The sequence below is a fragment of the Saxophila tyrrhenica genome (genome assembly GCF_035928015.1).
Source record: "Saxophila tyrrhenica strain CCFEE 5935 chromosome Unknown scaffold_9, whole genome shotgun sequence".
In the NCBI taxonomy this organism is placed as follows: Eukaryota; Fungi; Ascomycota; class Dothideomycetes; order Mycosphaerellales; family Extremaceae; genus Saxophila; species Saxophila tyrrhenica.
The window spans coordinates 688816-708624 of NW_027041741.1; the positions used below are offsets into that span (position 1 = coordinate 688816).

At 55.2% G+C, this 19809-nt stretch overlaps 9 protein-coding genes across 9 annotated transcripts; 4 read left to right on the plus strand and 5 right to left on the minus strand.

Annotated features, from left to right (window-relative positions):
- Positions 1 to 160: 160 nt before the first annotated feature.
- Positions 161 to 1948, plus strand: LTR77_006206 (uncharacterized protein; the record flags this gene model as incomplete). The annotated part of the gene is made up of 1 exon (XM_064803448.1): positions 161 to 1948. The coding sequence occupies one exon, from the start codon at positions 161 to 163 to the stop codon at positions 1946 to 1948; it is 1788 nt and encodes a 595-aa protein (XP_064658363.1).
- A 239-nt stretch (positions 1949 to 2187) lies between these two features.
- Positions 2188 to 3897, minus strand: LTR77_006207 (uncharacterized protein; the record flags this gene model as incomplete). Its single annotated transcript, XM_064803449.1, has 1 exon — positions 2188 to 3897. The coding sequence occupies one exon, from the start codon at positions 3895 to 3897 to the stop codon at positions 2188 to 2190; it is 1710 nt and encodes a 569-aa protein (XP_064658364.1).
- A 486-nt stretch (positions 3898 to 4383) lies between these two features.
- Positions 4384 to 5200, minus strand: LTR77_006208 (uncharacterized protein; the record flags this gene model as incomplete). Its single annotated transcript, XM_064803450.1, has 5 exons — positions 4384 to 4461; positions 4517 to 4848; positions 4913 to 5004; positions 5072 to 5129; positions 5191 to 5200. 5 exons carry the CDS (start codon positions 5198 to 5200, stop codon positions 4384 to 4386), a joined length of 570 nt encoding a protein of 189 aa, XP_064658365.1.
- Positions 5201 to 5711: 511 nt separating this feature from the next.
- LTR77_006209 (uncharacterized protein) lies at positions 5712 to 7027 on the plus strand (the record flags this gene model as incomplete). The annotated part of the gene is made up of 2 exons (XM_064803451.1): positions 5712 to 5759; positions 5816 to 7027. The coding sequence occupies 2 exons, from the start codon at positions 5712 to 5714 to the stop codon at positions 7025 to 7027; spliced, it is 1260 nt and encodes a 419-aa protein (XP_064658366.1).
- A 1093-nt stretch (positions 7028 to 8120) lies between these two features.
- Positions 8121 to 13625, plus strand: LTR77_006210 (uncharacterized protein; the record flags this gene model as incomplete). The annotated part of the gene is made up of 6 exons (XM_064803452.1): positions 8121 to 10841; positions 11162 to 11415; positions 11481 to 12346; positions 12398 to 13095; positions 13149 to 13545; positions 13600 to 13625. The coding sequence occupies 6 exons, from the start codon at positions 8121 to 8123 to the stop codon at positions 13623 to 13625; spliced, it is 4962 nt and encodes a 1653-aa protein (XP_064658367.1).
- Positions 13626 to 14326: 701 nt separating this feature from the next.
- Positions 14327 to 15351, plus strand: CRC1 (carnitine transporter; the record flags this gene model as incomplete). Its single annotated transcript, XM_064803453.1, has 2 exons — positions 14327 to 14633; positions 14690 to 15351. The coding sequence occupies 2 exons, from the start codon at positions 14327 to 14329 to the stop codon at positions 15349 to 15351; spliced, it is 969 nt and encodes a 322-aa protein (XP_064658368.1).
- A 172-nt stretch (positions 15352 to 15523) lies between these two features.
- On the minus strand, positions 15524 to 15918 carry LTR77_006212 (uncharacterized protein; the record flags this gene model as incomplete). The annotated part of the gene is made up of 2 exons (XM_064803454.1): positions 15524 to 15544; positions 15598 to 15918. 2 exons carry the CDS (start codon positions 15916 to 15918, stop codon positions 15524 to 15526), a joined length of 342 nt encoding a protein of 113 aa, XP_064658369.1.
- Positions 15919 to 16260: 342 nt separating this feature from the next.
- On the minus strand, positions 16261 to 16833 carry LTR77_006213 (uncharacterized protein; the record flags this gene model as incomplete). The annotated part of the gene is made up of 1 exon (XM_064803455.1): positions 16261 to 16833. One exon carries the CDS (start codon positions 16831 to 16833, stop codon positions 16261 to 16263), a length of 573 nt encoding a protein of 190 aa, XP_064658370.1.
- A 1629-nt stretch (positions 16834 to 18462) lies between these two features.
- TYS1 (Tyrosine--tRNA ligase cytoplasmic) lies at positions 18463 to 19770 on the minus strand (the record flags this gene model as incomplete). Its single annotated transcript, XM_064803456.1, has 1 exon — positions 18463 to 19770. The coding sequence occupies one exon, from the start codon at positions 19768 to 19770 to the stop codon at positions 18463 to 18465; it is 1308 nt and encodes a 435-aa protein (XP_064658371.1).
- Positions 19771 to 19809: the final 39 nt, after the last annotated feature.

Genomic DNA, 19809 nt, shown 5'->3' on the forward strand with positions numbered 1-19809 from the left:
GGTGATCAAGACGACATATCATCCCGAACAACGACCATATTGACGGCGGGAGGGCGGCTGGGGCGGCGCTTGACGGCGGCGGGCATCAGAGTCTTATCAACCTCCTTCGACTCGACACTGAGCCTTCGACACTCCGTTGACACCGCTATCGCGACCGACCATGGCGTTCCAGCAACCGCAACAGCGGCCGGCGGCTTTACGGCAGGTGTCCTCGGCGCGACAGACGAGTGAACAAGTACAAGTGCCTGCGTCGCCGGCGCGGAAGAGGACGATCGAAGAATCGCAGGAATGGATCTTGTTCTCGCCGGCTCAGAACGATGAGCAATCGCGGACGTCGCAAACGCCTCGAACAGCGACACAGCTATCCGACTTTGGGTCGTTGGAGACGCACATTCGATCGCAGCCGATAGGCGATAACAACGATAACGATCTCACATGTCAAGGAACGGAGGTCGATGACGACGGTGCTGAGCTGGACAGTCTGGACGATGGACTGCATGCCTTCCACCATAACCCTTTCTCGACTACTTCGAACAACCTCGATCAGAGTGGCGGCACAGTGCTACCGATGCACGATGGTTTTGGTTCATTCCCGTCGTATACCGGCCTGCAAGAGCATCTGTGGCAATTTGAGCGACACAATCCACAGCGGAAGAGGCACGTCAGGAGGAGAAGTAGCGTACAGAAGAGGCTCGATGCGCTGGATGAAGAGCAAGATGTGGACGTTGAAGATGAGCGCACAGCACGGATTGAGAAATGGAGGTTGGAGCAGAGCAGGGCGGTGCTCGATGAGATTGAGAAGGAGACAAGGCGGAGGCGACGGAGGATGAGTCGGATGAGTGGTGCGAGCGCTTCGATGGATCTCAGAGGATTAGAAGACAGCACGATGCTGAGGGCCGAGCAGGCTATACTTGAAGAGCCGGAGCAGGAATCGAAGAGCGAGGAGCAGTCGTCCGGGGAGTCGTTTTGGCAGCGCATCACGAGGAGGGTCATTCGAGACCTTATCGGGCTGGACGAGAACACACTGTCTGTCATATTTGGCGAATCGCTACCAGACGATGCATCGCCCACGCCTACGCAGCCATCCCCGATCGCCCTGGCCACTGCATCACCCCCTCAGCAATCTCGAGTCTCCTTCCTCGACCCTGGCTACAGCTGGGAAGTCAAGCTCCTCGACCACATCGCACGCGAGCTCGGCGTCCTAGTGCACCAACTCACCGAACACGACGGCCGCGCCTTCAACACCTACCTCTCCACCCTCTCCGAATCACCCTCGTACGCTGGCCTCCCAGCCCGCGATATCCCGCCCCGCCAGCCCTCCCTCCGCCAACAGCGCCCCAACGAAGCCGACCGTGCCAACCCCACATCAGCCGACCCAATCTTCAACCCCACCCTCTCCCACCCACCCTACACCCCCACCGAAGCACCCGACTCCTCCCTCTGGGGCATCGAAGAAGAACCCACCGCCTCCTCCCCCACCGACCACGAAGCCTCCCGCGCCTACTGGGAGCGCTCCATCGACGTCTCCATGATCTTCACCTACCTGCGTCGGCGCTTCTCCTCGCACCCTCCTCCCCCTAACCATCCCTCCTCGGACCATGGTCCTTTGCCAGCCTCCTGGACCTCCACCTCTGCCTTGGGAACGAGTCCCGAATCCCTCCGCCGCGCCGAAGCCATACGCCGCCAACACCCTCTCGTCTCTCGTGCGGCGGACAGGGCTGCGCAGCAGAGTCGGCGGAGGGATAGTCTGCTGCGACGGCATCAGTTGCAGCAGATTGCGCTGAAGAGGGCGGGGAGCAGTAGCTGTGCTAGTCAGAGTACTAAACGGAGTCGAAGAAGTGGAGGGGGGAGTTCGAGGCATTTCTGGGATTTGGGGGGGAGTGTTGGGAGTGTGGGGAGTGGGCATGCGATGAGCTCGGGAGGGCTTGGTGGGTGGGGGGAGGTGTGACGGAGGATGGAGGTCTGAATGGTGTAGGAGTACTGGGGTGGGATTTTGGTGGGATGACTGAACTGAGATACCAACATCAAGCCTTCGGGAAGGCTGGCGCATACATGGCTGGGCGTTTGACGATACGATGGATATGACGGGCACACACGACTCTTATAAGCAACTCAGCACTTTAGCATACTAGCTTTTCCCACCAGCGCTAGACGCATTACACTCACGCTCCTCACCTCTCAAATCCTCTACTTCTTCCCCAAAAACTTCTCCGCATACCCCTCCGCCCCCATCTCAACCAACCGTCCATCCTTCCCCTTCACCTCTTCCTCACTCTCCCGAATATAGCCCTCCACCCTCCTCCTCACCCCAACATCCCCCGCCCCCAGAATCCTCGCCGCAAGCAACGCCCCATTAACAGCATTGTTCACCCCCACCGTCGCCACCGGCACGCCCTTGGGCATATTACAAATACTCAACAGACTGTCCATCCCATCCCCCACCGTCGGCTTCACCGGCACACCGATCACAGGCAGTGAAGTGTACGCGGCTGTCATACCGGGTAAGTGGGCTGCGCCTCCGGCGGCGGCGATGATGACTTTTATGCCTTGGGAAGAGGCCGAGGAGGCGAAGGAAGCCATGACGGAGGGCGTGCGGTGCGCGGAGGTGATGCGGGTGGTGTAGGGGATGTGGAAGCGGGAGAGGATGGCGAGGCCCGGGAGGAGGATGGGGAGGTCGGAGTCGGAGCCCATTATTACTGCGACTTGGGGTTGTTCGTTCGGTTGGGTGGGTTTGGTGGTGGTGGTGGATGATGGCTTGTCCTTGTCGGCGAATTCGATCATGGGTTGGATCAGCTGTTCGGCTTCTGGCATTGTAGGCGCGCAGACGGTGATGTGGCCCATTTTGCGACCCTTTTTGGCTTGGCCTTTGCCGTAGAGGTGGATCTTGGTGCGGCGGTGTTTGAGCGCTTCGCGGGCGAATGCGTGGTGCGAGTTGGGGCTGTCGCCGCCGAGGATGTTGAGCATGATGGCTGGTTCGCGGAGTTCGAGGTCTTCCTGGTGGAGCGGTAGGTCCAGAATCGCGCGCAGGTGGGCTTCGTATTGCGATACGGGGCAGGCTTCAATGGTGTAGTGGCCGGAGTTGTGTGGACGAGGAGCGATTTCGTTGATCAGGAGAGTGTCGTCTGGGAGGAGGAACATTTCTACGCCGAAGACGCCTTTGCCCTGGAAGCAGGAGACGGCTTTTCGTGCGAGCTCTTGGGCTTGCTTGTTGATGGAGTCGGAGACGCCTCGTGCGGGTGCGTAGACGAGTTTGCATATGCTGTTCTCGTGGATCGTCTCTACCGTTGGGAAGGAGAAGACGTCGTCTTTGGTCTTGACCACCATGACCGCCAGCTCTAAGCTGAAATTCGCCCATTTCTCCGCGTACAGGTCCCGGTTGCTTCCCAGTGCCTCCAAAGCAGATTTGAAGTCATCCTTCGTCTTGACAGGAAAGTTCCCTCGCCCATCGTACGCCTCCTTTCTTGACTTCAGCATAAGCGGCAACCCAACAGTCTTCCCAGCGCTCTCAAGCTCCTCAATCGAAGCCTCCTTCAACGCCACCGACTGCGCGACAGCAACTCCATATTTCTGAAGATGCTCCTTCTGCGCGAACTTATCCTGGATCATCCGGATAGTCTGCCAGCTGGGCTGGACGTCCACTATCTTCGAGATCTCCTCCAGCATGTAGGTATCAACATGTTCGATTTCGACCGTGACAACATCGGACTTCGCCGTGAGGTTCTTGATTGCTTCCGCGTCCTTGAAAGATCCGTCAACATGCCCGTCATGGTTGCTGACCTGTTTTGCTGAAGATTTTGGCGCGTCCAGGAAGTTCACTTGGATCTCGAGAAGATTTGCGGCCTCGACCAGCATGCGGCCGAGTTGGCCGCCTCCTAGGACACCTACTCGTTTTTCCATTGTGATGTGAGTTTTTCGGGCTATCGAAAGTCCATAGCAAACGTTGTTTCGAGTCTGCAGGTCGCGAATCACTGATGTGGGTTGGATTTTTGAAGGCAAAATTTCAGATGAAGCCAAAATTGCCTTTCCTGAATGGCTGGACACAAGAGACACTTGTGATGGTGAACATGACTTTTGTTTGCAAAAGGAATAGCACACAGCTAGCGATATCTACTGTACAAAAGTCGTAATGTTGAATGAAGAGAGAATGTTGGCATGAGAAGTCTGGGAAATGCCTAGCATCTTCAACAATACGGTCGTAGCAGATTTGAAGTTTTGCAATGCTTTACTTCGTATGGAGCCTACGAAAGCATCATCATGTGCCATGCTATGCACTTTGGAGCATTCCGTTCGCGTCGAATCTGGTATGTCTGAGCCCTGCATAGCACAACCATAGCCAGCCCATGTCCAGCAATCCACGACCTCGTGTCTCCTCCACACCTCTCCTTAGACCTTGAAACCCTTCGACCGTCTGCGACCACGAGCACGCTCGAACTTCCTGCCCTTGCTCTCGACATACGGCTTCTGCAGAGGTTGTCAGTATCCTCTTACCATTAATAGACACCAAGTCCATGCATACCTTATTCGAGTGGGGGCCGAAGCCGAAATGCTTGACAGCCTCACGAGAGTTCTTGGGACCACGGAGGAGGATGACGTTCGAGCCGGTCGGTGCGCGCATGGCCAGCTGATCGAAGGTCAAGCACTCGCCGCCAGCCTTCTCGATCCGAGCGCGAGCGGTTGCGGTGAAGCGGAGCGCGCAGATGGTCATCTTGGGGACCTCATAGAGGCGTGCGTCATCCGTTACGGTGCCCACCACAGCGCGCACCTTGCCCTCGTATGCCTTCGCGGAGTGCTTGTTCGCGGTCACTGCGACGATCTTTGAGAGCGCAATTGGGGGCTTGTTGGTTTTGCCTGCGTTGCCACTGTTGTCAGACCCTTTCCAAGCTGCTGACCCAATACCACGGGCTGCACTCACTCATAGACAGGCGGCGGAGGACGGTCTTGTTGAACTTCGAGTCTGTGCGGCGGGCGAGGAAGGCGTAGAGCTTGTGGAGGAGGCCGAGATATCTGGAAAGCAGACCACACTGTCAGCACTGGTTCGGCGGTCTTCAGGCGCTTGTTCGTAGAATCATACGGGTTGTCGCTCTTGGGCCTACGGCGGTGGCCGTCTCTGGGGTGGTGGACGTCGAGATCTAGGAGGATGGTCGGTCAGTCCTGTTCTCGTATGCGCATTGCTTGCCGTTTTAGCCTTACCGATACCCATTGTCGCTGTTGTTTATTGTGGGTGGCCGGTCTTGGGCGTGTGAAGTCGCTTTCAAGCTGGACTTCTCAATTTCTCGTGGGAGTTAAATTCTTGGCGCTTGACCAGCAGGCTTAAATCGTAGTGGCGCCCAAGCATTTTGGCCAAGCTGCAACTTCCACTGCCTCACTTCGCTTTCTCGCTTCTTCGCTCACATCTCTTTGGAGGATTCACACCTGTTCACCTGAAGCCGTCGGTTGACAGTCCGGGTTTCTGCTGGCTGCAGCATCCGACAAACTCAGTCAAACTACCTCGCTCCCCGGTGTCCGGAGTAATGTAAGGAGGCGAGGGCGAACAACGCGGAGCACAATCGCATGATGATCGGTGGTTCTGCTGACAGTGTCTCCCGAGCGTCATGTCATGCATAGTGTAACATGTTCTCCGATTACCGTTTTCTCAGAAATACATAAGAACTTGGTGGTGGATCACACTACAGCCATAAGTCCTATCTATTTCTCAAGTCGAACCAGTAAGAATGAAGAATACGTTGGACCACGTTGCCATCATAGGAGCAGGTCTTGGAGTGAGTCTCAATCCGATCGTCCATCCTATTTCAAACATAGAGCTAATCTTGCATAGGGCTGCGCGTTAGCACTGGCGCTCTCACAATATGATGTCCCGATCACCTTGTTCGAATCACGCCCAGCAAAATCAGAGCCCATTACCAGTGGCGTGGTCCTAACCCCAAATGGCCTATACATTCTCGACCGACTGGGAGTCCTGCCAAGGATCAAGGACCGGTGCTATATCTCTACGCACCGCGTCTTCAAGAACGGCAAGGACGAAACTACGCGCAAGACCGTCATCTCTGGTGAGGAATTGTATGGCTACTCGAACCACCGTGTCTGGCGAAGCGTGCTTCTGGGTGAGATGAAGCAGATGCTCGAGGAACGAAACGTACAGATCCAGTACGATTCGAGGTTCCAGGGGATAGTATCCGAGGATGCTGAGGGTGTCGAATACCGTATAAATGACGAAGCTCACCGGGCTTCAATGCTGGTTGGCGTCGATGGCATCTACAGCACTGTCCGCAAATACCTGGCGCCCGACGTTGTCCCCTACTACACAGGCACGATGGGAGTGCTCGCACACATCAAGCGAGCTTCGGTAGCTTGGCCGTACGAGGACTACGAGCTTAACGCCACCATCCAGGACAAGCCGGGCGCCATCTTCTTTATTGCGGAAGATCCGAAAGGCGAGGATATCATGATTGGCATGCAGAAGCAGGCGCCTGAGTATTCAAGAGAAGATCTTGAGCGATTACAGCACGACAAAGATAAGCTTGCTGAGTTTTACAGCGAGCGGTATGATGAATGGAGCCCGACTCCAAGAAAAATCATTGATCAGGTGAGGGCGAACAAGGAGAATGCCTTCATCTGGCCGTTTCTGAAGGTGCCGACGCTGCCGCGATGGTTCAGTGAGACTGGTCGGGTGATACTATGCGGCGATGGAGAACATGCTATGCCCCCGAGTAGTGGACAAGGCATCAACCAGTGCTTGGAAGATGTCGATTCGTTGACACTGTTGTTGACATCGATCGATGGCGAGGGACGCAACGATAAAATACTCGGAGCACTCTCCTGGTGGCAGGGTACGCGGCAGAGAAGAGTCGACGCAGTGTTCGATTGGGCGACGAACTCGACGAATGTTGAGAGAATGTCCGAACAAGATCGAAGCAAGTTGCTCCGAGAGCGGAAGGCACCAGAAAGAGCGCAGGCCGATGATATGAGTTGGCTGTATCGTCCAAGTCTCGAGAGAGATGTCAAGGCCTGGCTTGCGGAGCATCGGTAGACTGTATTCCTGGCTTTGCCGGTACAAACGAAGTTGTAAAGACACTCCTGGCGCATGCGGATTGTTTGGGTCGTTCACATTGCATCTGAACAACATTCCCACTCGCTTCTTGCGAGTTCTTCCTCGAAGAATCGAGGAGACGATTGATGATGACTGTGCATGGACGTTCATCGTCGATATTCGGACAGCACTCCTGACCTGGCGGTTGTGTTCCACTTTTACATCACTTGCAGCCATCCGAGTAACATTGTTTCCAATTAGAACTGACAAGACTGCCTCTGCTCTGGCGCCATATCGAGATGTTGGGTTTGAGAGCATCGACGTTGCATCGAGGAAAATCCGGTCCTCGAAGGCTTTGTTGGAAGCGTCGCGAGGAGAGTCTGGTTGATGAATCGAAGATGCGGCGCCAACTCCGTCCTATAGTAGAGTCTAGACCACGACTTTGGGAAGCCACCTAACTTTGACGCACGGCAGCGAACGGAAGCCGAGAGGGCGCACGAGGCAAGACGACCGATCCCGATCGACTTCATGATTGCGGTCGAGAACCTCGATCTCGACCTGCGCGGTTCGATGTGCAGGATCTTGCCATCGTTGGACACACTGAAACCTCTGGTGTTGTCGCCCGGAACACCGCGATTTCTTCTCCTCAGCTCTGATCGCTGTGGGTAAGCCTCTCTTCGATGTCACACACTGCGTCCGATGTGCACCTTCTCTTTGCCCAGTTGGTCTTGTCATTCACGGATTGTGTCGTTTGCATACCTTTCGCCATTCTATAGCGGGACATTCTTCCTCGCTCGACTTTGCTTAGTCTTTCAATGCACGGCATCGTGCTTACCACATCGAGAACACATGGACTCTGGGGCGATTAATGCTACACGATAACATATAAACGACAAGTATGGGACCAGGACCTCCTCCGGCTGGGAGAATGCCAGTCGCAGTACGAGGACCTGAAGGCCACCCTCGTCGCCCGCCAGCCCACCGATCAGTATCGATCAAACACTCCCCGTCGAAACTTCGCAGCAGTACGTCAAGCGACGAGGTCTCAAGCCAACATGCCAGTACTGGCAACTCGCCCTCCAGTCTAGCGCCTATGACTGGGAGGGATAGTTCAGGTGAGAGTAGCAACGTGGACAAATGGTTCGACAAGTCCAACAACGACATTCGCGACAACGGTGTCGCGTTCGGAGACAACGACCCGCCGTTCTTCATGCACCACTCGTCTTCCAAGACACCACCAGAAGCTGCTTCAAGACTGCAGAGGCAGGATGACTACACGAGCGCGCTGCCTCTGAGGACCGAAATGTTGCGACTTGGGACGGATGGCAGTAGCACGGATGACTTTCGGAGTGTGATCGATGATTTGACCGTGGAGAACAAGAAGTTGAAAAGAAAGCTGAAGAAGTACGAAAAACTTCACGATCCACACATGAAAGACGAGAAGTTGTTCGAGGTTCGAATACACGGGTTACCGCCGGAAAAGAAGAGGGAGTTGGAGGAGACTTTACGACAGTTCACTGCAAGCCTGGACAAGACGGGAGCAAACAACTTCTCAACGACCAAGTATACAGGCCTCGTGCCAACGTCAAAAGTCGACAAAGCAGGATCCTCGCAGGCGTCTTTCCAGAACACCGATTCCGCCTATGCCTCGATGTCGGCTTCTGGCCCTGCATCGTCTGGACTGTCTGCATACGACAAGAAGCCTCAGATGACGCCTGCCACCCATCTGGCTTCACGACGTCAGAATATCCACGACTATCTATATCACATCCCGGAAGGACTGCTGCCACAAGAGAATCCGACAACGCTGAGTGAACGCGCGAAGAAGAAGCTCGTCGTCCGCAAGTTGGAAGAACTCTTCGCTGGCAAAGGTGCACCAGGCTCCGACAATCAGCAATCTCTCCAACAGGAAGAAGTGTCGCAGCGTGCTGCCACTGCTGATAGATCGGCGATTGAGGCTTCTGGACAGCGTACTTCGAAGGAAGGTGCTCGTGAGTCGAAGATCATGAACCACGAGGCCAGGGATATCCAAGATTCATCTTCGGACGAGAACAAGCAGTCTACCTCTAACAGACAGCCAAGCAAAGCGTCCTCGGCAATACCCATCGCGCAGTCGCCCGCTCAAGGGCCCGTCGAGCAACGGCCTACACGTCCTTTAGATCTCGATCCTCACCGCGCTCAGGTACCGACCGAGAATATTAAGTACATGCGTCACTTGGGTTTCTCTCCACCACATCCAGAGTCTGGGAGCTCACCGATGGACAACCACGGCTGGATCTACTTGAACTTCTTGATCAACATGGCGCAGCTCCACACAATCAATGTGACCGACTCCTTCGTGCGGAAGGCGCTGGGTGAGATCGGCAGCAACTTCGAAGTCTCGACAGATGGCCGAAAGGTTCGCTGGAGAGGTGGAGCTTCTCTCACGCGCAACAGTAGCAATGATGGTGGCTCGACGAACGGCAGGATCAGTGTTGAGAGCGCAGAAGGCCAGAGCCCGCGGAAGAGGGTTAAGCTCTCGTACGATAGCGGAGCGCAGTCGAGGCGAAAGAATGGAGCCTGGGCAACCGGCGCTGCTTCCAGTCGAGAAGCCAGCAAACACGTCTACAATCCACTCTTTTCGCACCGCGGCAGCTCAGACGAAACGGACGACTCTACATCTGAGCCAGAGCCTGACTATGAGTCGCCCCAGATGCCGCCTGCCTTCGGTGGCACCAATTCAGGCATGACACGATCTGGTATGAGCAATGTTGTCGGTCGCCCAACTCTGGCTCGGAAGCGAGCGCACAAGCAGGACGATGGACCGATCATCTTCTACACCAACGCGCGGTTCTGCACCGACCTTAGTGGCGACCGCAGGGAGTCTGGTCAAGAGACTAGCGATCCACCGATGTACACTCGAATCAGCTCCTCTCCAGTTGGAAAGGCGAAGGCCTCGCCAGAAGCGAGTCGCGAGGGACGAGGCCTACTGGGACAGGCTTTGCGATTGCCCGATCCTATGAGCCTCGACGAAAATCCCATTCCAGAGTCAATGGAGCTGTCCTTCCAGCAGCCGTCACCTCTCAGCTCCGCATCGCCGAGCCGCGAAGCTCCTATCGACCTCAAGGTCACGGGCATCGGTGGCGTTTGGCCTTCAGATAACTTCACGATCGATGTTGAGAGCCGCCATGCACGAGTCGACCGGTCGCGGGAAGCAGATGTACCACCTGGAGTTTTCTCAAAAGCGATACCTCCCCGGTTTGCTAATATCCTGGACGACGACAAGACAAAGCAACGACCTAGTACTTTAATACGTCAAGAATCTACTGCGTCCGAGATCAAGAAGCTGCCGCCTTCGGAACTGCCCGAGGCGCTGCAGTTCATGGATGACGACGACTCAATGAGCGACAGCGATTCCGAGGACGAAGACATGTCCGACCTAGATTCCACTGGTGCCTCACCACCATCCGCCGCCCCACAGCTCGTCAACGTGCCATACGACTCTGACGGCGAAGCGGACGAAGAAGCCGAAGACAACAGTAGCGAAGAGGACGACTCCGATGGCGAAGTCGATTTCCTCGCCGCTGCTCGCCAGCTCGACCCCGAAGCCGTTCGACAGCAGGAGCGCGAGTACGACGCCATCATGGCTGATCGACTAGCTGAAGAGATTCCCGCTGGTAGCAGCGCGGCGACTGCTGGTGGAGGCAGTGGGTTTGCTAGTCCGCAGGATGGTGTGGATAAGGCTGAACACCAACGGGCTTCGAGGGAGGCGAGGGTTAAGGCGGCGAACATGCGGTTGAGAGGTATGCGGGACGTGAGCGAGGGCAGTGACGAAGTGAGCGATGTTAGTTCGTAGTTTTGAGATACCCCTATGATGTATGCTGTGCCATTGAAGCACATTGAATGGTCCGAGTCAATGTTCGTGTCCCAAGTCACGTGTACTAGCGTTGAATTTCGCCGAGAAGGCCGATCTCACCTCTTCTGACGAAAGGAAAGGTCGCTCCCGCCAAACTCTGAGCAACGCCAATCAACCTCCCATCGCATCACGAAAATCGCCTCTGTGAACTCACGCAGTGTAACCGCCGCTACAAACACTGGCAATCAACAACAGCCCTGCGCGCGGGAAGCGGCCACTTTTTTTGAGCCCATCGACAGGTCCGAGACTACTCCTTGCGCGCCCCGAACACGCACCGAATATCCGCCGTCTGGGTAACGGCCACGCCTCCAAGGATGGATCCATTGGAGAGCGCGAACCTGTCGGCTTTTATGGACCCGAATATGGCCAATGCCTCGACGCCGCCTTATCCTGAGCTGCAACCGGCGCAGGAGGAGGTCGATGAGGTGTTGCGGAAGAAGAGGAAGGCGCGGGAGCATAAGGCTTGTTATCCTTGTCGGCAGAGGAAGGTTAAGTATGTTTTAATTATTACAGATGGACGTGTTTGGTGTTGAGAGGGGAAGGCTGATTGTGCTGTAGGTGTGATTTAACGCGACCATGCCAGACGTGCAGAGACCGAGACCATCCGGAGCTCTGCTCGTATCATCCGCCCAACAAGCGACAGAATGCCAATCAGACAGGTCCGGTGGTCAAGTCGGAGGCTATGTCTGCGAATGGCGATACTGTTACTATAGGTCGTGGGGAGTTTGACTTCTTGTGTGGCAAGTTAAGTGCACTGGAGCAGAACCTCTCGGAGATGCGAAGGGAGTTGAGCCTCAGACCTCATTATGGTGAATCTAACGGCGATACAAGCTCGGGTGCGAGTAACATCGATCCTGCTGTCTCTGGGCGCCCAAGGAGGCCTACCCATACAGATATCCATGGGGTGCACGTTAAGAACGATTCTGGGGAGATTGTCCATCTCGGCGCCGGCTCTGTGCCAGCACTGTTCTACAACCTCCAAATGACTCAAGGCCATGCGGAACAACACAAGATCCAGGAAATGCTCGGCAAGACTGTCCTGCCACTGTTCGGTCTGGACAACGAAACCGCAACGTACCCCTTTGTGGATCTTTGGGGATTACCGCATGGCTCACTGGCACGCGCGCAGGCGTTGGCAAAAGCACTACCGAGCGATTCGCAGATGATCCACTACTTCCAGTGCTACAGAGATATGGGCTATGTCATCTATGCTGGCATTGTGTCGCCAGAGCAGTTGCGAGCTGAGCTAGATGCGTTTTTGATCAACCGTGCAGCTCAATTCGGGTCGACTGAAGGGGTCACGGAGCAGCAGATCTATGGACAGTCGATCAACTGGCTTGCGCTTCTTTTTGCGGTGCTGGCGAGTGGAGCGCAGTGTAGTTCGATGCCTCGCAAAGAGCGAGAGCTGACGTCGCAGGTGTACAGTGAGTATCGCAAAACTCTCACAAGAAGGGTGGGCGCTAACTCAGTACCAGTCTGCTGCAGCTTTGAATGCCTTCGCTTCTGCAACTTCCTTGCGCAGTCGACGCTCGAGAGCTTGCAATCACTGATTGTCATCGGTAATGTCATGACGAACAATCTGAACGCCGGCATCTCTTGGTCAATGCTCGGTCTCACCCTCCGACTTGCGCAAGGGCTTGGGATACATCGAGCTTGTCCTCCCAATATCCCAAGGGAGACCGTGTACCCACGGTCAAAGATCTGGTGGGCAATCGTCTGGCAAGACAGCTTGCTCTCCATCAACTTCGACCGAGCATCTTCGACTGTCCTTGAGGACGTCTGTACTATGCCACCACCTCAGGACATCGGGCCGACCAACGCCTACCACGCCGTCATGTACAGAGTCAGCAAAGTCGCGCTCGACATTGTCCGAAACCGTTCCACGCCCATGGGAACCCGGGAGCAGATCGCTCGCATCCACGAGATCAAGGATGCTCTGGCAACCATCTTGGTAGATACCGAGCCGTATCTTCGTGACTGCACCAAATGTAGTACTCACCGGGAAAGCATCGAGCATTGGGGCCTGTACCTGCACAGCTCCTTTTACATGTCGGAGCTCTGCAGGCCAGCAATCAGTCCGAACGCTGATCCGGAACTGCAGAGGTTGTTCAGGCAGCCTTGCATTGACTTTTTGGTGAATACCGTTGAGGCGTTTCTGGGACTTAACAACATCGTGAGTTCCTGAGCCTGAGAACTACTCCTACTCATGCTAACTTTTGCACCAAGACGTCCTTCGCTCGCCAATCATGGGCAGCCATCCACCGTGGTCTCGGTGCAGGCCTGCTTCTCGGTATCCTTGGCGAGCACACCCGCAACGAAAAGGCTCGAAAGTACCTCGTCCGCTTCATCAGCGTCATGACGGACCTGACCAACAGTCTCGACCCGCAAGAGGTGTCCGGGCCCATCCAGCGAGGACTGTCTGCTTTGAGCAGACTGGGGATCCAGGAGGCCGAAACGTCCCGGCATGTTGGGGTCTACTCTGCTGCAGGGTCGCTGGATCGGATTTCGGTGGCTGATGATGGGTCGTTGAAGATTGAGAATGCCATGGTGACGCCGACTTCGAATGCGCAGGACGATGGGCAGGAGCTGAGCCCCTATTCTGTGCTGAACACTATTCTTTGGGGTACGTATCAAACCACAGGTGTCGCTGATTCACAGAGTATTGACCCTTGAGCAGGTAACGACCAGGGTTACCCTACATGAGGCGAGCGATGGTCGAGCACGAGGAGGCAGTTCTTCACTGCTGTCGGCTTAAGGGTGGATTACTCTCTATGTTTCGAGCGTTTGCAGCGGGCGAAGATCACTTACGTTGTACAGGTGATCTGCCTTGGAGCATCGCCATTTCAACGGAGGCTGCGGCACACGTGCAGACATGATGGGCCGGCAAGGCGGTAGTGTGTGGTTCTGAGATCGCACAGAGGAGATGTGGAAGCTTCTTCTGTACCAAGACCGCTGTACAGATATATAGTAAGGTAAATTGAAGCGCCCGTCCGGAGTCAGGTATCGTCGATCAAACACTGTATCTTACCGGCTCTTGCGGCTGCCCTCGTCCACCACCAACAATTAGCCTAGACTCCATTTTGCCAAGATATATCATCACAAGGGTGAGACGAGAATCGGCTTGGAACCGTTCACCCGGACCTCACATGTTGCAGAGTTCCGAAAACGCCGAGGTCCTGCGGCTCTGGGATTGACCGCAGATCATCCTCAGAGCTCGAAGCTCTGCTCTGCTTTTTGCTTTCACATGCAAATCATTCTGCAACTCTTCTACATACGGTGATAGCCTTTCACTTAGCTACGTGAACCGCTTCCCATTGACTTCAATCGACCAACTTCCGTCCGTCTGACAGCCCATACAGGTCGAAGACCGCCACGGCAGCTGGTCCTCCACCAGCACGTCTGCCATGGATCCCATAAAAAAGGCGGAAGAGATCGTCGGCAAAAGCACTGAGGAAGTGAAAGAGGATGTCGTGAAAGCGACCAAAAAGTCCGTCTCCTCATTACGAGACTTCGTCGCCGGTGGGGTGGGAGGTGTATGTGCGGTGGTCGTTGGACATCCGTTCGATCTGGTCAAGGTGCGGCTGCAGACGGCAGAGAAGGGAGTGTACAATGGGGCTTTCGATGTTGTGAGGAAAACTGTTGCGCGAGAGGGGATGGTGAGGGGGTTGTATGCTGGGGTTTCCGCACCGTTGGTGGGTGTGACGCCAATGTGTAAGTCTGCCCGATGACGAATGAGCGGGTTGGGCAATGGCACTGATTGAACTTAGTCGCTGTAAGCTTCTGGGGCTACGGCGTCGGCAAGCAGCTCGTGGAGTCCTTCAGCGAGGTCAAAGACGGCCAATACTCCGTCGCGCAGGTCTCGACAGCAGGGTTCTTCTCGGCGGTACCCATGACCCTGATCACGGCGCCTTTCGAGCGGGTCAAAATCATGCTACAAATACAAGGGCAGAAAGAGCTCAAACCGGGTGAGAAGCCCAAGTACTCCGGCGGACTGGACGTCGTACGGCAGTTATACAAAGAAGGCGGGATCAAATCAGTATACCGTGGCTCAGCTATGACGCTAGCGCGAGACGGTCCTGGTTCAGCTGCATACTTCGCTACCTACGAGACGATCAAGCGATCACTAACGCCCAAAGACGAGACCGGCAAGCCAGGCCAGCTTTCCTTACCAGCCGTCTGCGCTGCGGGAGGTGCAGCAGGCGTGGCCATGTGGATCCCCGTCTTCCCCGTCGACACCATAAAATCGCGACTGCAGTCTGGCGATGGAAACCTGAGCATTAGCCAGACGATACGGCAGCTTTACTCCAAAGGCGGCATCAAGGCGTTTTTCCCTGGTATGGGCCCGGCGATGGCAAGGGCGGTGCCGGCGAATGCTGTGACGTTCTTGGGCGTGGAGTTGGCGCATCAGGCGATGAACAAGGTGTTTTAGATGTGGATAGAAATGTACAGTATGTGTGCATCACGCAGCAACTGCATCTTGCGCCGCAGTTTCTCTTGAGCTTTAGGCGCCCTCCGATGCATCGTGCAAACCATTCCCCGGTTTGGTCCGTTTGTGATGACTCTGCAGGCTCTGTTGGGTATCATCTAACACGTCGCTTCTTTTACTCCTCATACCAGGTCTTCTACGGCAATCGTTAGCGCAGAGCGCATGGAGCAGTGAAAAGCCATATCATACTGCATGGTACGGAACCTGCTCTCCCTTGGTCTGACTCCAGTTGCTCACGTTGCTGCCTTGGGCCGCGTGGGTGTACAACTCAGCCTGGTTCATCCTGTGCTGTGGTTCCCCATGCCGACCTGCATCCGGAGCGGCCCTGTTGAGCCTCGACAATCCGTACGAGTTCGCATAGTCGAGCGGAGCGACACCCGGCGCCTCTGCCTGCTCCGGAGTACTCTTCAGAGGACTCCAAGCATTCGAGTCCTGACCCCGATAGCTCTGTGTCCGATTAATATCGCTTGATCTACTCTTCTGATATCCGTGCTTCTGCAGCTGCGTCATGTTGTACGTCTCATATTCGTCTGGACTGGTTATTGGCGGTATTGTGTCGCTGCTTCTTCGAGACCATGTCTCGGTCATCTCCACTGTCAGCCCTTGCTCTGACTTCACAAAGCCTCGCTCGTTAAACGCTTCTGGCACGATCGTTATTGGGCGCTTGCCTGGCAAACCATCGAGCGGCGCGGAATTATTCCAATCAATCGAATCTTGCGTACGTCCGGCATTCCTGCTGTATGCGCCAGAGCGAAACGTTCGATTTAGAGCATCTTGCAGGTACCGTCTCACGAACGACCGTAGTGATGGCGCACATGCGAAGATGATCGCGAGGTGGCATTCCAGCAAGGATCAGACAAAGAAATAGAATCCGTTCCACGAAGTGTCGTAGGAGTGGTTCATCCTGTAGAGGTAGTATAGCCTTCCACCAGCGCAGCCTGCAACAACCAGGGATAGACCAAAGATGGTGTTCAAGGCGGTTCTCTGTTTGCGTGGGACGTCCAGCTTGTACTTCCAGAGCATACACCAGGGTAGTAAGGTGGCGTACAAGTCACTGAGGATACTTAGAGCGCCGACCAGTTGGGATAATACGTTGCCGTTAATGCACGTGAATGGTTCGTCGTAGGTGAAGCTGTAGGACTTCCAGTATGCGTCCAGCGGCTGGCAGATGAAGCAGTAGGCAACCAGCACTGCAGCGAAGAACGCAAAGGTGAACGCCAGGACTGCCCAGATGGCGTATCGCCATCGTGCGTTGTAAGTGCCCTTCGTCATTCGTCTGTAGAACAGCAGGATTGATGCTTTAGTTGCGCAAGTACTAATGATGAAAAGTATCTGCGCGATCCAACCGTTTTTCGCCGTAGGCACGAAGCTTTCGAGTGGCACATCCCAGGTGTTGTTGTGAATGGAGCCGAAAACCTGAGGCATCTCTTCATGTGACACTCTTCGCAGTGAATGTAGAAGGAAAGGGGCACGGGCCCCAGGGGAGCTACAAAAGGAACCTTCTGTTCACATTAGATAGTTCAAGCAAATATTCTCACCCACCAACTCCAACAGGTGTGTCGGTCAAGGTAGTACCGTTCGGATCCAAGCACTGCTGTTGTCGCGAAGCCAATGGACGCCAGGTAGCCAATGAAGATGAATAGGTCATCCCAACCAAATTCAGCGGCCATTCGACGGCCGCGTAGGTAGAAACGCCCGGCTATGAGCACTGTTTGTATGCTCACTAGGACGTAGACGAGCGCCGGGAGCCATGTTCGCCGCACCGGTTCCATGGGATGGGATGTGTGGTTAGATCCTGTTGCTTCACAATCTGATGTTCCCGACGAGAGTATCCTAAGATATGAACTCACCACGTAGTTCGGCTTGGGCCAACTGACGATGACCGATTCCGGGACTGTATTGAAGTTGCCAGGCATTGCTCCTTAAGGTCTACCTGTTCAGCATTTGTCGCGGTGGTTGACTAGAGTGCCGACCGTTTGGACGTCAAGTCAATGACAGAGGGGAGTAGACTCAAAGAAAGCCTCAAGTGCCATCGCCCCGGTATATGGGACGAGACAGAATGCGCTGACATGGCCAATGCGAGGCGTAAGCAATCTGAAGCAATAAATCGCGCCTCGGATGTCCCCAAGCAGCATGACCGGTAAGGTTTGCCTACAGCCCCAGCCCCATGGGCGACCGGCAGTCGATAGCTGGAAGTATTCGGGTCAGCCCAATGGGATTGGCAGATTGTCGAGGTTGTTTTGCTATTGACCGTTGAGGATCGTAGATCTGCTGTACGCTTGCGACAAGGTCCAAGGTGGCCGTGGTTAAGGCCCGACAGTGTGAATGAGGGTCTGCTATTACCTGCAGATGAGCTGCTTGAACAAACTAGACATGAAGAAACAGAGCATAAGCCATCAAGGGCCTCCAGAAGTCGTCAGGTTGTCAGCTCGCATGAAGTCGAGTCAGTCCAGACATCCATCGAAGCATACGACGCGGGGGAACGTTTTCGTATGCATTCGCATCGGGAAGTTGCCGGAGATGCAGACAGGGGCCGTTTCGGTTTTGTCACGGGGGAGAAAGAGGGAGTGAGAAAGATACGGAATCGGAATGTGCCTCCCCGCAGTAGGGCTAGCGACAGTGTGATCTTCAGCAGGGATCTTTTCCCGGGCATGGTTGCATGTGATCGTCGAGGTGGTCTAACTGCACGGATGTACTGTGGTCTGCGGCGACAACGACACGTTGCCGCTTTCCTGCCACGACGGAAACACTCATGTAGATGCTCTCGGCATATAGGGGTACAGCCAACTGAAGATTTGCAGTAGAAAAGACCGAGCGAGGTTGTCAGCCCTGGGGATATTGAAGGACGGCGTAAGCGTGCAGCGGCAACTCGCGAGCGTCCCAGGATCGCATGCGATGGCTCTCCCAGATTGCCAGAGCGGACTGGCGTCAAAGAGATCCTGAGATGGAGTGTGGAAGCTGATAGTCGTAGGCAGTTTTCCACCGCTTGAATGCAGATGCACGAGCAGCGCTTCCTTTTGCATATACACCTCCATATCTACCAGCACGACCCAGCTACGATTTGCCCCCGCTCAATCTCCGCATCGCACCCTCAGCGTCTTCAGCACTCTTCCCAACACTGACCTCATGCGCCTTAGGACCCTCGACGTGACCATCAGCCTTCACCTCAACGCTCCCGTTAGCAGCCTCCGCCTTGTCACCGCCCTTACCACCCGGAAACCTCGTCCCAAGGTTCTTGACCTTCTTCTCCTTCTTCGGCGGTGCGGGAGGTGGCGGGTAGGCCTTCTGCTCGACCTCCTGCCATTCCTTGTTCTCCTCGAACTGCTTCCGTATCGGGCCGAGGATCTCGAGTAAAGCGTCTGTCACTGCTGGCTTGAGTGATTGGGGCTGCAACACATCATCGAGGTAGTCTCTGCGCATGTCGTCGATTGAGGAATAGGTGAGCGGCTCCGCGTCTCGTCTTTGCACAACGAATTTTGGTGTGCCGTTGTTCTTGAGCGCCGATGCTGGGAGAAGCACGTACTGCACAAAAGAAAGCACGCCATTTCCTTCTACTTGCTTCGGCGGGCAGAAAGCTTTCTTCAGCTTCCGCTTCACAATGTCTGGCTGATCAATGAGGTCGATCTTCGAGTCTGGATCACTACTGCTCATCTTGCCGCCTTCTTGCAGACCAGGGATGAGCGGGTTCATGAGATGTGCACGCTTCTCGAAACCTATCCTTGGAAGGGCTTCCACGGCCAATGTGAAGATCTTTCGCTGATCTACGCCACCGAACTGCGCGTCCACTCCGAGGTACTCCTCATCAAGAGCTTGCATGAGCGGGTAGATTTGTGAGGATAGTGGTGGCGAATCAACTTGCTTGACGACCTCTGAACCCGCCTTCGATGCATCGTGGCCAGACACACTCGTCGATAGCCTGAGTAGATCCATGAAGTATTTCGCGCCAGTATCGCCTTTCGTCTGGTAGTCCGATCCCGTCACGAAGACCAGCCGGGTCGTGTCCACATTGACAGCCTTCATGGCCTCAGTGATGGCGAACCGGTAGTACTTCACCCTCTGCTCGACGAGCTCGATCGGTGCCTTCAGGTTGTCGAGGAAGCCATGAACGTCTGCGAGGAGAATCTTGACCTCACAGCCAGCGGCCAGAAATTCAGCAATCTTCAGCATAGGAACAAAGTATCCACAGTGAGGTTTCCCTGTCGTTGCAGTACCCCAGTAGATCCGGAGAGGTCGTTCGTTTGCGTTGACGACTTTGTCGATGATCTCCGGGTTGAGGACTTCTTGCATATTGCTCTTGATGAGGTTGAGTTTGTCTGCTGGCGTCTGCGCCAGAGGCGTGTCACCTCCCACTGATGTCGCCATGGTCGCCAATCCGCGGACAACAGAGCACATAGACTAGAG